The sequence below is a fragment of the Macaca thibetana genome, chromosome 17 (assembly GCF_024542745.1).
Source record: "Macaca thibetana thibetana isolate TM-01 chromosome 17, ASM2454274v1, whole genome shotgun sequence".
Classification (NCBI taxonomy): domain Eukaryota; kingdom Metazoa; phylum Chordata; class Mammalia; order Primates; family Cercopithecidae; genus Macaca; species Macaca thibetana.
Genome location: NC_065594.1, coordinates 6,155,646 through 6,167,620, shown reverse-complemented (window position 1 = coordinate 6,167,620; position 11,975 = coordinate 6,155,646). Strand labels below are relative to the sequence as shown.

At 43.5% G+C, this 11,975-nt stretch overlaps 1 protein-coding gene across 1 annotated transcript; it reads left to right on the top strand.

The window, feature by feature from the left end:
- Nucleotides 1–354: 354 nt before the first annotated feature.
- Nucleotides 355–6,013, top strand: GPR12 (G protein-coupled receptor 12). Its single transcript, XM_050766904.1, has 2 exons — nucleotides 355–604; nucleotides 1,349–6,013. The coding sequence occupies exon 2, from the start codon at nucleotides 1,362–1,364 to the stop codon at nucleotides 2,364–2,366; it is 1,005 nt and encodes a 334-aa protein (XP_050622861.1). The 5' UTR covers nucleotides 355–604; nucleotides 1,349–1,361; the 3' UTR covers nucleotides 2,367–6,013.
- The last annotated feature ends 5,962 nt before the right edge of the window (nucleotides 6,014–11,975 follow it).

Below are 11,975 nucleotides of genomic sequence, written 5' to 3'. Positions count from 1 at the left end.
CAATCCTTTTGGCCCTGAATGTAGCGGTTTAGGTGAAGGCGTGGAAAAGCCAGGCCTGTGGAGACTGGAGCTCCCCGGGGAAACCACAGGAACGAAATAGGTCACAGGGCTCCCAGGCAGCGCTCCCCTGCCCCGCCCGGTGCAAGCCCGGGTCCGCCGGCTGGGGTGGGGCGCGCGGCGCGGCAGGCGGGCAGGGCGACCATGCAGTTCTCAGCCTCCCGGCTCTTTTGCCCCGCGCTCCGGGGCCGCCCTCGCCTGCCCGCACCCTAGAGCAGTCCCGACCCGTGGAGGCGCGCGCGGCCTCCCGGGGATCCCGCGGGCTGGCGGGCGGCCGGGCGCGCGCGGGGCGGGGGCGGAGCGCGCGCGGGGAGCGTGTGGGCCGGGCGGGCGCGGCGGGGAAAGCTGGGCGCGCGAGCCGAGCCTGCGGCTCACCTGCAGCCGCGTCGCTCACCTGCAGCGGAGCGCGCGCCCTGCGCCCTCCCGGCCCGCTCCGGAGCCCGGCCTCCGCCCTTTGCCACAGCGGGCGCCTGCGCCGACATGCGACACGAGTAGCCCGCGCGCTTCGGAAGCACCGGAGGAGCCCCCTCGGCCTGGGCGCGCCAAGGTGACCCCCTCGATGACCCCCCCGCCCCCGCGGGCCGCCTGTCCCCGCACCCTGTCTGTCCCTCTCGCGTCCGACTCCAGTCCCCGCTGCCAGGGGAGCGGAGGCAGTGCATGGGCATCTGTCTGTCTGTCTGTCTGTCTCGGTACTTCCATTGCACACACCTCCCTCTCGTGGCCCTCCCGACTGCTCCGTGCGCACGGGGGGGAGTCTGGGAGCCCCTCTTTGTTCCGGTCGGGGGTGCGTTTGAGGGTGTGCACGCGCGTGGGGGATGCGTTTGGAGGGTGGGAGTTCGATGGAAATAGGCGATTTAAATATTCCATCGAGGATGGCGGCCCCTGACTCAAGACCTGCCGCTGCCGCGTGGTTTTCTCGGCAGCAGCCCAGATGTCAAACAGTTGTTGGTTTTCAGCATGCAAGATGTGATTTTCCAGTGTGCATTCCCAGCGCTTTTGCAAACAGACCGCCGCGAGTCCGTGTGTGTCTGCCTCGCTCACGCTGGTGTTTTGAAGTCCAACCCTGTGTTTTCCCCAGTGCCAAACGGCATTTGTGTTGTGGGGTTTAAACCACAGAGACTTTGGCTTTTGTTTCATTTCCCAACAGTTCCTCGTTCCCGAAGCTTGTGGCATTTGGTACTGGTGTCTGAGCAGGGGCTGGCTTTCTGTCTGTCTGTGTGTCTTTTGCATGATCTCGGATCGTCACCCTGCTGTATCTAAACATTAAAAAACCTGTCTTTTCGTTGAAGAGGACAGGGGTTAAAATGAATGAAGACCTGAAGGTCAATTTAAGCGGGCTGCCTCGGGATTATTTAGATGCCGCTGCTGCGGAGAACATCTCGGCTGCTGTCTCCTCCCGGGTTCCTGCCGTTAAGCCAGAGCCTGAGCTCGTAGTCAACCCCTGGGACATTGTCTTGTGTACCTCGGGAACCCTCATCTCCTGTGAAAATGCCATTGTGGTCCTTATCATCTTCCACAACCCCAGCCTGCGAGCGCCCATGTTCCTGCTGATAGGCAGTCTGGCTCTTGCAGACCTGCTGGCCGGCATTGGACTCATCATCAATTTTGTTTTTGCCTACCTGCTTCAGTCAGAAGCCACCAAGCTGGTCACCATCGGCCTCATTGTCGCCTCTTTCTCTGCCTCTGTCTGCAGCTTGCTGGCTATCACTGTTGACCGCTACCTCTCACTGTACTACGCTCTGACGTACCATTCGGAGAGGACGGTCACGTTTACCTATGTCATGCTCGTCATGCTCTGGGGGACCTCCATCTGCCTGGGGCTGCTGCCCGTCATGGGCTGGAACTGCCTCCGAGACGAGACCACCTGCAGCGTGGTCAGACCGCTCACCAAGAACAACGCGGCCATCCTCTCGGTGTCCTTCCTCTTCATGTTTGCGCTCATGCTTCAGCTCTACATCCAGATCTGTAAGATTGTGATGAGGCACGCCCATCAGATAGCCCTACAGCACCACTTCCTGGCCACGTCGCACTATGTGACCACCCGGAGAGGGGTCTCCACCCTGGCTATCATCCTGGGGACCTTTGCTGCTTGCTGGATGCCTTTCACCCTCTATTCCTTGATAGCAGATTACACCTACCCCTCCATCTATACCTACGCCACCCTCCTGCCCGCCACCTACAATTCCATCATCAACCCTGTCATATATGCTTTCAGAAACCAAGAGATCCAGAAAGCGCTCTGTCTTATTTGCTGCGGCTGCATCCCGTCCAGTCTCGCCCAGAGAGCGCGCTCGCCCAGTGATGTGTAGCACCCTTGCACCCAGGAGGACTCTGCATTTACCAAGCACTTCCACTGCCTGGCCAAGGTTTGAGATGCTTGCCTTGAATTCCTTGCATTGGATTCCCTCTCAAGCCACAGGAGCACTTAGCATTCGTGAAGCAATGACATCGTTTAGATGAGTTAAGTAATTGAAGTGAAAATAATGTTACCGGTGTTTTCACCATTAAAAAAATATTGTTGAGATCTTCACGCAATATTATTTTGTTTTGCTTGGGGGCAGGGGTTTCCTTTTATATTTTGTTTGGAGGGCTGATTGGGGGTAGGAAAGGAAGGGATATGATACGCCCATGATGTTGTAAAAAGTCAATGAGTTTCAGAGTTTTTACCTGGACTTTAAAATAAATTTGAGTGATTGAGGAAAACTGAGGAAGACTTACTTTTTCCAGACTATTTTTTTTTACATGATGGTAGATTTTTTAATGCTGCATGTATGTAACAGAATATGACCCCTTTCAATCCAATGCAAATAGTTTACATAATTGTGTTTGGAAGGGTCCTGATTTTGCTAACATGAACTCAGTAATGTCACCGACATTGCAACCCTGAAACCATTCTTATTCATTCTTTCTTTCCTTTCGGCAATTACTGTTCACAAGAATTCTTTCGGTATTTCTATAAATGTTGCAACTCCTTCCGCATGGTTGACTGTGTTAGCTAGGCCACTAGTTTCAAATGTTGCCATGTCAATCTAGATTCCAACGGGTCATTTTTCAATATAGTTTTTCAATATGTACTTTCTAAAATGAATCCTGAAATAGGTTTTGATTTTCATATGAAGTAGGATTGATTAGATCTACGATTGTAGTTTCTTAAGCTATTGTCTGATTCTTTTCAGAAAACAAAAGGAAAAAATCTTAATTATAGCAATTCAAAGTAGATTAAATTTATTTTAATATATTCTGAAAAAAACTAATGTGACATTATCATGAAATTTTTAAAAATCACCTTTCCTCTCTCTAAGAATATATTAATAGTTATTCTTGATTGAGACAGTTAGAATAAATATTATAGGCTAAGTTTTTTTCTGGCTCTTACTGTCTGTGGTGTATAATGCATTTGAAACAGGCAGTCCCCTGTTTTAATGATTAGGTTTGTTTGTGAGTGCACAGCATCCATCTATGACTGTGATATATATAACCTATATCCTGTAAGGTCATAAACAGAATGACCATTGGCTGTTGATGAAAAGTTAAGTTTGAAATCTTTTAACTCCTTTTCACCAAAAACCAATTTATACACAATAAAAATCATATTGCTTGTTTTCAGAGAGCAAGAATGTAGTCAGGAAATTGCAAAGAAGAATTCACTTCAAACACATTGTAAAATCAATGTGTCTCTGTTTTCTTTTCTGTTCATGCAGACAAATGTAGACACAGGTATCTTTCCTCCATTTGCAATGGATTTAGAGTTATGTCTATATAATCAGTGGAAAAAATTCTTGGCCGCATATCAACTTAGCCCATTCAGATGGCAGCAAAAGCAGTATTTCAGGGTCGTTGGGGAGTCATTTGTAATAAATTAACCTCATTGGTTTGTACCAGATGTGATGCCCAGGGTGGTCTCAGGACCATTCCGGGGATCCTGCATGCTGATGCCTTCTCTCCAGCGCTTCTCCTAATGTAGCACACGTGTGAATAAATCCTCTACTTGAATCTGCGTCTCCTCGCTGAGGTTACTTACGGAAGCAGGAGAGGGACTGAAATACTTAAGAAATGGGAAATAATTTTCAATACATATCACTGTATGATCAATCTAATAAAATTGATGCCTTTAAAACATTTCTTTTGAACATTCGATGGAGTTAGTAGGTTGAACATGATGAGTCTGTTTTTAATTAATTAAAATTGAATAGCATCACCATAGGAGACTTGACAAAGGTAAGTTGGTTTTGACAGGGGCTTGGAAATATCCATAATGAGGTTTTAAAGGAATAAATGGTGATTTTATAAAAAATAGTGGCTCCATTTGCGTATCTCCAATAGTCAGAATTATAATGAGAATCATATGTACTTGTTGTGACCACATGTGTGCCAGGCCCCATGCTGGGTGTTTTACTATAATCACAAAACTACTACTTTTATAGGTGAGAAAACTAAGACTAAGAGAGGAGCAGATAAAAAATGTGCCTGAGGCCACAAAGCACAAGGATAGAGTCAGAATTTGAAGCCAGGTTTTCCAAAGTCTAAGTCTTGCTCCTTCCCTGTACCTTGCAAGCTTTCATCCCTCAGTGGATACCAGGGCTGTGGAAACTGATTTGTAACATGTTCCTGTCGCAGAGTTTTGGCTCTGCATTTAAGACATAAAACTTGGCCTGGCGCAGTGGCTCTCGCCTGTAATCCCAGCACTTTGCGGGGCCAAGGCAGGTGGATCACCTGAGGTCAGGAGTTCGAAACCAGCGTGACCAATATGGTAAAACCCTGTCTCCACTAAAAAATAAAAAACTTAGCCAGGCGTGGTGGCAGGTGCCTGTAATCCCAGCTACTCAGGAGGCTGAGGCAGGAAAACCGCTTGAAATCACGAGGAGGAGGTAGCAGTGAACCAAGATCACACCACTGCACTCCAGCCTGGGTGACAGAGCAAGCAAGACTCTGTCTCAAAAAAAAAAAAAAAGGCATAAAATTTCCTGTTTAAAATTACACTAGTTAAGTGGTTGCTTTTGGCCTGTGTTTTTAAAACATCTAGTTTCAGCTAAGAGATTTTTCAATTCAACTAATAACATGCCCTTACTGTTTAAATTGTGAAAAATGTTGGACATTTATGTGGTTTTCTACAAGGTTTCTTTTTTCTTATGGAGCTAATTATTTTGAAATGTGCACACATCTCAAGGTACATGTGTGTATGCATGTATTTATGCATACGTATACCCAATAATATTAACTTTGCAACAGGACCAAAGACCTCATGGAAAACTGTCTTATTTCCAACAGTCCTGAGGTAGCAGGCAATCTTTTACTCCACATAATTAAAATTTCTAGCTACCAAGGAATTGATATTTTTCCAGTAGAAACAGTTATCCTTGTAACTAGGACAATTCCATTACTTTACCAGAATCCTGAATTAGTCAAAACTAGTCATCCAAGTTATGACTACCTAGGGTTTTGTTTCTTTTTATTCCTTTAACTCTTTATTTCTTTCTATCAGTGAAGTTTGTTTTTAAAGGTTAAGGGGATCGCCTCCCTCCTAGTACCTGGGGTGGGGAAGCAGGGTGGAGGTAGAGCCCCTCCTTGCCTGGGAGCCTACATTAAGGAGGGAGGGGTGGATTCTTTGGTTGACTTGACCATGAAGAAATAGTCTTAGACTCCCCCAGGATTTAAAATAGGATTGAAACAAGAGGTTTAAAAGAGCAGATGAAGAATAGAGATACTTAGTGCCAATAAAAATATCGTGGAGACTTCTTACGCTTTTTTTTAAATGCTTAATCCATTATTAAAATAATGATTGACTTTATTTTATAGTAATATATGATAATATGACATTAGGATGACTTGCCATTTCAGATTTAAAATACGTATTAAGTGACTACTATGTTGTGATTTTGAATAATGTTTAAGTTTCTATGTTGATTGTATGCCTGGTATAATAAAGGAAAAGACTGCCTTATTGTCCCCTTTAAAATTTGTCATAATTATTGAATGTTTCGATATAAGGTTAGGACCTCTATGTCTGTTTAGAATTTTAAGGATCACAGACTTATAGATTTATACATCATGGTTTGAATTCACAGACAAATCCGTCTTCTAAAAAAATTACAGGCCGGGCGCGGTGGCTCACACCTATAATCCCAGCACTTTGGGAGGCCGAGGCGGGCGGATCACGAGGTCAGGAGATCGAGACCATCCTGGTGAAACCCTGTCTTTACTAAAAATACAAAAAAATTAGCCGGTCTTGGTGGCGGGCGCCTGTAGTCCCAGCTACTCGGGACGCTGAGGCAGGAGAGTGGCGTGATCCTGGGAGGCGGAGCTTGCAGTGAGCCGAGACCGTGTCACTGCACTCCAGCCTGGGCCACAGAGCGAGACTCCGTCTCAAAAAAAAAAAAAAAAATTGGTAATTTTGGCTAGAGCTCCTCAAACTTTAACTGTTTGAAGAGTATACAAATCACCTGAGAATCTTGTTAAAATGCAAATCTGCTTTAGTCAGTCTGGGGCATGGCTGAATTTCCAACAAGCTCCCGTGATGCTGATGCTGACGGTCTATAGATAACATTGATTCACAGTGATAAGTGTCACACTTTTAATATAACATATAAATATATATATAACATATAAATACAACATATAAATAGTATATATTTGAATATATATAACATGTAACTATAACATACAAATAATATATATTTGAAGGGTTTATTTTTGTCAGAGGTTAATAACTAGTCTGTATTCAATGGAGACAAACTTTGAACTTTTCCTACAGCTTCTCAGGGTCTAATAAAGACCCATAAATATATTTTTTCCATGTTAATGAACTAACTTTTTAAAATCCTAATGATCATTATCTTAATTTAGTTCTTTCAGAAGCTTTATGTAGATGCAGTGCATTTCTCTAGGTGTGTGTGTGCCTACCTGGCAACAAAGGTTTTCACCTCCATTTCTTCAAGGACAGTTTTCTTTAGGACCTGAGTGGTTTTTGTTTGGGGGCTACATGTGTCTGCATGAATTTATCTTGAGATGATTGAGATGAAAACCTTTGTTCTCTGAGTTCTAAAATTCAACTGAACTTATTACAAAGCAACATTTTCTAGACAGGTACATCAGAGAAATTTAAAAATAGCTCACCTTCATTTGACACTTATCTGTAGCCTTTTATTTTTCAGCATCAAAAATACTATTAATGTTAATGGTTACCCTGGTCACAGGTACTCTGCTTCCTTTCTGCCCAAGGAGATGAGAACATTTTTTAAATCTAATAGAAGCACATTAAAATACATAGTTAAAGTGGATTTTAATACATAACTTATATATGTCCACTGTATAAGATACTTACAGAAGACATCTAAGAATTTTTTAATCATAAAAAATTCAAATACTAGCATTAAGCTCAAGTGAACAAATTTCAATTGAAAATAAGTTTGGGACATAAATAAAAACATTTACTAGGGCACAGATTGCCTTGGTAGTTGACTGTTTGAACAGACAGTTACAAATAGAATATTTTAAAAGGCAAAAGAACATCTTATGGAATTCTCTGTATGGCTTGGATTTGCATTTCTCACCAAACAACATATTTTGAATCTACGGGATTCTTATTTGGGTTGATGAAAATACAAACCTTCCACATAAGGAGAAATGAAGGCCTGTCTTTTACAGATATATGTGGTTACTGGGATAAAACCTAAGGGAAAATTTGTTCTGATCCAACTATATCCTTACTCCTTCCTAGATCCTTTTGAAGCATGAACAAATTTACTCTGGGATTCTATAGAATCTAATAATTGGAAGAAAACATATGGAGTAGAATTTTCTATATCAAATCTAAATCACCTAAGTCAAGCTCTCTTTGGAAACTGAAATTGTACACTTTTTTTCTCAATACCTTGCAGTGTTTTGATATTCCAAATCTTGATCTTTCTTATCATATTGTAATTCTACTTTTGTCTTGGCCAAGTCCCTGGAGGTACAGAGAACCCCCTAATCCCAGTCAACATTGATATATTGAAAATATTCATTAAACAATATTGCTTTCTTCTTCTCCTTCAAATAAAACACTCAATTATTCATGTAATGTGTTTCTGATTTTATTTTATATCCTTTTGATCATTTTCCTGATCCCTTTTTCCATATCATTTACCATTTCTCTGCACGCCTTTTCAAATCTAGCCATCAGAATGAGGATACAATAATCTACTAAATGGAGCAGAATGATGGATTATTCTCTGCTTCTGGTTACTGGATGGCGGTGGTGCTTTAAGTATGGGCCCCCACTAGCAGCACCAGCATCTCTTGGGAACACATTAAAAATGCAGTCACCCGAGATTTACTGCTCAAAACTCAGGGTATGAGGCACAGCAATATGAGTTTTAATAAGCCCTCCAAGTGATTCTGATGCACGCTAGAGTTTGAGAACCATGCCACGGAGCTTTGACTGAATCCTAAAGTCTTCCTGACATTACTAATGACATTAATATCTCAGCAGTACTAGGACCTCTCAGCTTTTTCTGCTATGTCTATGCAAGGCAGTCCTCATATTGTACTGCAGCAAATCATAGATGATTTTTGTTTGTAGATATGCTGCCTTGCACTGATTTCACTGGAACTTCTTGCTGTTTTCAAGGTTATTTTCTAATTCATCAAGTTCAATTAAACTTCTGCCCCTTCCATTGCAGCCATATCACTGTCATGTGCCTCACACAGAAAGACAATTCAGTGAGAAGGAAAAAACCCAATCAGACTTCTTTCTTGGCATCGTGGAGATAAGTCTTCCTGTTCCTATTTGTTACTGTCTGTAAATTGACCCGAATATTCCACAGTTGCAGCCTCAACTGTGCAGCAGTGCATTGACTGTCCATCCATTCCCCCATCTCTGGTCTGTAGTTATGTACAGACACACACACACACACACACGTGTGCATGTGCACAATCACACCCTTTACCTTCCTCTCTCATACTTCCACACCCTTCCACTGTCCTTCTACTATCCCAGACCAGAAATCTTCAGTGAGGAAGTCCAGAGAACTAAGGCAGTTGTTCTCACTTCAAACACGGAAGTGATATGGAGGGTCTCACTGTCACGCTAGTTTTGTGGTGTTGACAGGCACAGCTTTGGCAAGCCTATGTCAGGATAAAAACACTTCCGTGATTCCAGACTGAGGACAGTTTCTACGATACAGGTTGGTTTACATCTCACCCCACTTCTACACTAACCTCATGATGCTGTGGTTCATAGTCCAGAAAGTTCAATAAATAAAAGCAATAAACACATTTTACATAGGAGTTTTCTTAATTCTAGGGATTGACTTGAGGCTGGGACTATGAAATAGTTGCATCTACTGACACTTTCTTTTTTTTTTTCTTTTTTCTTTTTATCTTTTTTAGACAAAGTCTTGCTCTGTCTCCCGGGCTGGAGTGCAGTGGCGCGATCTTGGCTCACTGCAACCTCCTCCTCCCAGGTTCAAATGATTCTCCCGCCTCAGCTTCCCAATTAGCTGGGACTACAGGTGTGCACCACCACATCCAGCTAGTTTTGATTTGATTTTGATTTTGTTTGTTGTTTGTTTGTTTGTATTTTTAGTAGAGATGAGGTTTCACCTTGTTGGCCGGCTGGTCTCAAACTCCTGACCTCAAATGATCTGCCCGCCTCGGCCTCCCAAAGTGCTGGGATGACAGGCACGAGCCACCACGCCCAGCCTAGGATGTCATTTTCATGAGTGCTCTTTAACCTTTCAAATTACTAAATCAATTCCATCAATTTTCTTTAGGAATATTTGACGCTAAGAGAACATAGTTTAAGTGCCCAAAAATGTTTCTTATTGAACACACGCTCTTTTTTAAGTTCCAGATCCAGTTTAAGCAGCAGCAAATCCCACAATACAGGCTACAGAGAGGTTTTTCACCGCTGAGTGGACTTTGGGACAGAGGTGGCTACTCTTTCAGTCCAACGACCCAGTGGTTTTCAGATGTAGATGCATTTTCACTTGAGACTTTTGAGACGTCTCAAATGAAGATCTAGTTGTTTCTGAAACACCTGAATCCAGAGGTGATGACAACTAAAGTAACTAAAAAGACTGAGGTTTTGCTCTCCTAAGCCCTAACCCAGGAGCTAAAAACCGTGAGTCGTGCCCGGTGGGTCTTGTGTCCCCTCCTGTTTGCATTCCTCATAAAGTTTGTCACAGGGATGAAGGGTTCCTTCCCACCCTCACACTCCAGAGAACTGAACACAAACAAACCGTGCCCAGAGGGTGAAAAAGCAGAGCTGCCCGGGGCTGTGGGCAGCCTATTTCAAGCTGTTCTTATGGAAAAGTCTTCACTCTGCATGAGGTAATTGTTTCAGTCCAGGACCACTTGACAAACCCTGACAGTGCTTCCCACATAGTATGCTTTGAAGCTTATCCATTCTAACCAGCTTCCTGTTCATGCGAAGGCAGTTTCTTCCACTTTTAGACATTTTCCCCCCTCTAGTTACTAGCTGGCTCTCAGGGACTCATTCCAGGAAGTCTGGAGAGGTTGAAGAGGTTTGGAAAAGAAAATCTGATGGCTTCAGGGTACCTCCCTCGACCTGCAGACCCTGATGGAGTGATATGGCTTGAACAAGCAATGTTGATGACAGATGCCATTGCGATGTAAACTGACAGTTCCATAGTCTTTTTATTTATTTACTTATTTAATATTTTTAGAGACGGGGTCTTGCTCCGTCACCCAGGTGGGAGTGGAGTAATGTGATCATAGCTCACTGCAGCCTCATGCTCCCAGGCTCAAGCAATTCTCCTGCCTCAGCCAATTCTCCTGCCTCAGCCTCCCAAGTAGCTAAGACTACAGGTACACACCACCATGCCTGGCTAATTTTTTTATTTTTTGTAGAGATGGGGTCTTGCTATGTTGCCCAGTCTGTTCTTGCACTCCTGGCCTCAAGCTGTCCTCCCATCTTGGCCTCCAAATATGCTGGAATTAGAGGCATGTGCCACCATATCTGATGTATAGTCTTCATTAATAAAACGATGAAGAACACTCGCTCTAGACTTAGGCTGCCTGGGTTCATTTCCCATCTCTGTCACTTTCTACTTGACTGGCTTTGGGCAAGTTACTTAACTTCTCTGAGCCTCCATGTGTTGGTTTGCTAAAATGAGCATGCTGCAATAACTTTCCTCATGGTGTTGGTTGAGATAAAACATATGGACGGTTTAATATAGTACTTGGCACATATCTACTTGGATGCTACTTTCCAGTAGTATTATTACCACTACTGTTGCTGCATTGGTATTATTATTACTGCTACTTACCCAAAACCTGTCAATTACTAATATTGCTTCCACTAGTTAGTGAGGTAGAAACCCAGATAAAAGCTTTACATACATAATCTCATGTAATCTTTTCATCAATGCTATGAGGTCTGCATTGATATTCTCCATTACATTACAAATAAGGAAATTGATACACAGAGAGGTTGAGTGGCTTGCCTAAAACCACACAGCCTTTATGTAGCTCCCATGAACGCTTAGAAACAAGCAATGTCTGCTAAGAAATCCCCAGTCAGACCAGCCTGTGCATAAAAAGGTAAGAGGACTCTTCAAAGACAGCCCAAGCTCAGCTCGAGAGGAGTGGCCCAGACACACCCAGGCACTCGGGGGGCCTGCCTCGTGGGTTCTGGAAGCAGACTCCCCGGAGACAGACAACTGGGATGCTGATGGGTCTCAAAGGGCAGACCTGACCTAGGTAAGTGTAAAGAAGACCAAAGAGTTTTCTGGGAGGAGTAACTGTGATGGGATTCAAAGGAGTGAAGAGGGAGCGACTTTAGCTTATTTGAAATGGGGCACAATTGACATTTTTTTAAACGACATTTTAATTTGAACCAAGTCTCAAAAAATCCTGCAAACTATATTTATATGCACTAAAAGCTCACATTTAGGTGCTTTGTAAAATTTATAAAT

Coding starts and splice junctions, on each gene's coding strand:
- GPR12 (XM_050766904.1), top strand. CDS start 1,362: ATGAATGAAGACCTGAAGGTCAATTTAAGCGGGCTGCCTCGGGATTAT.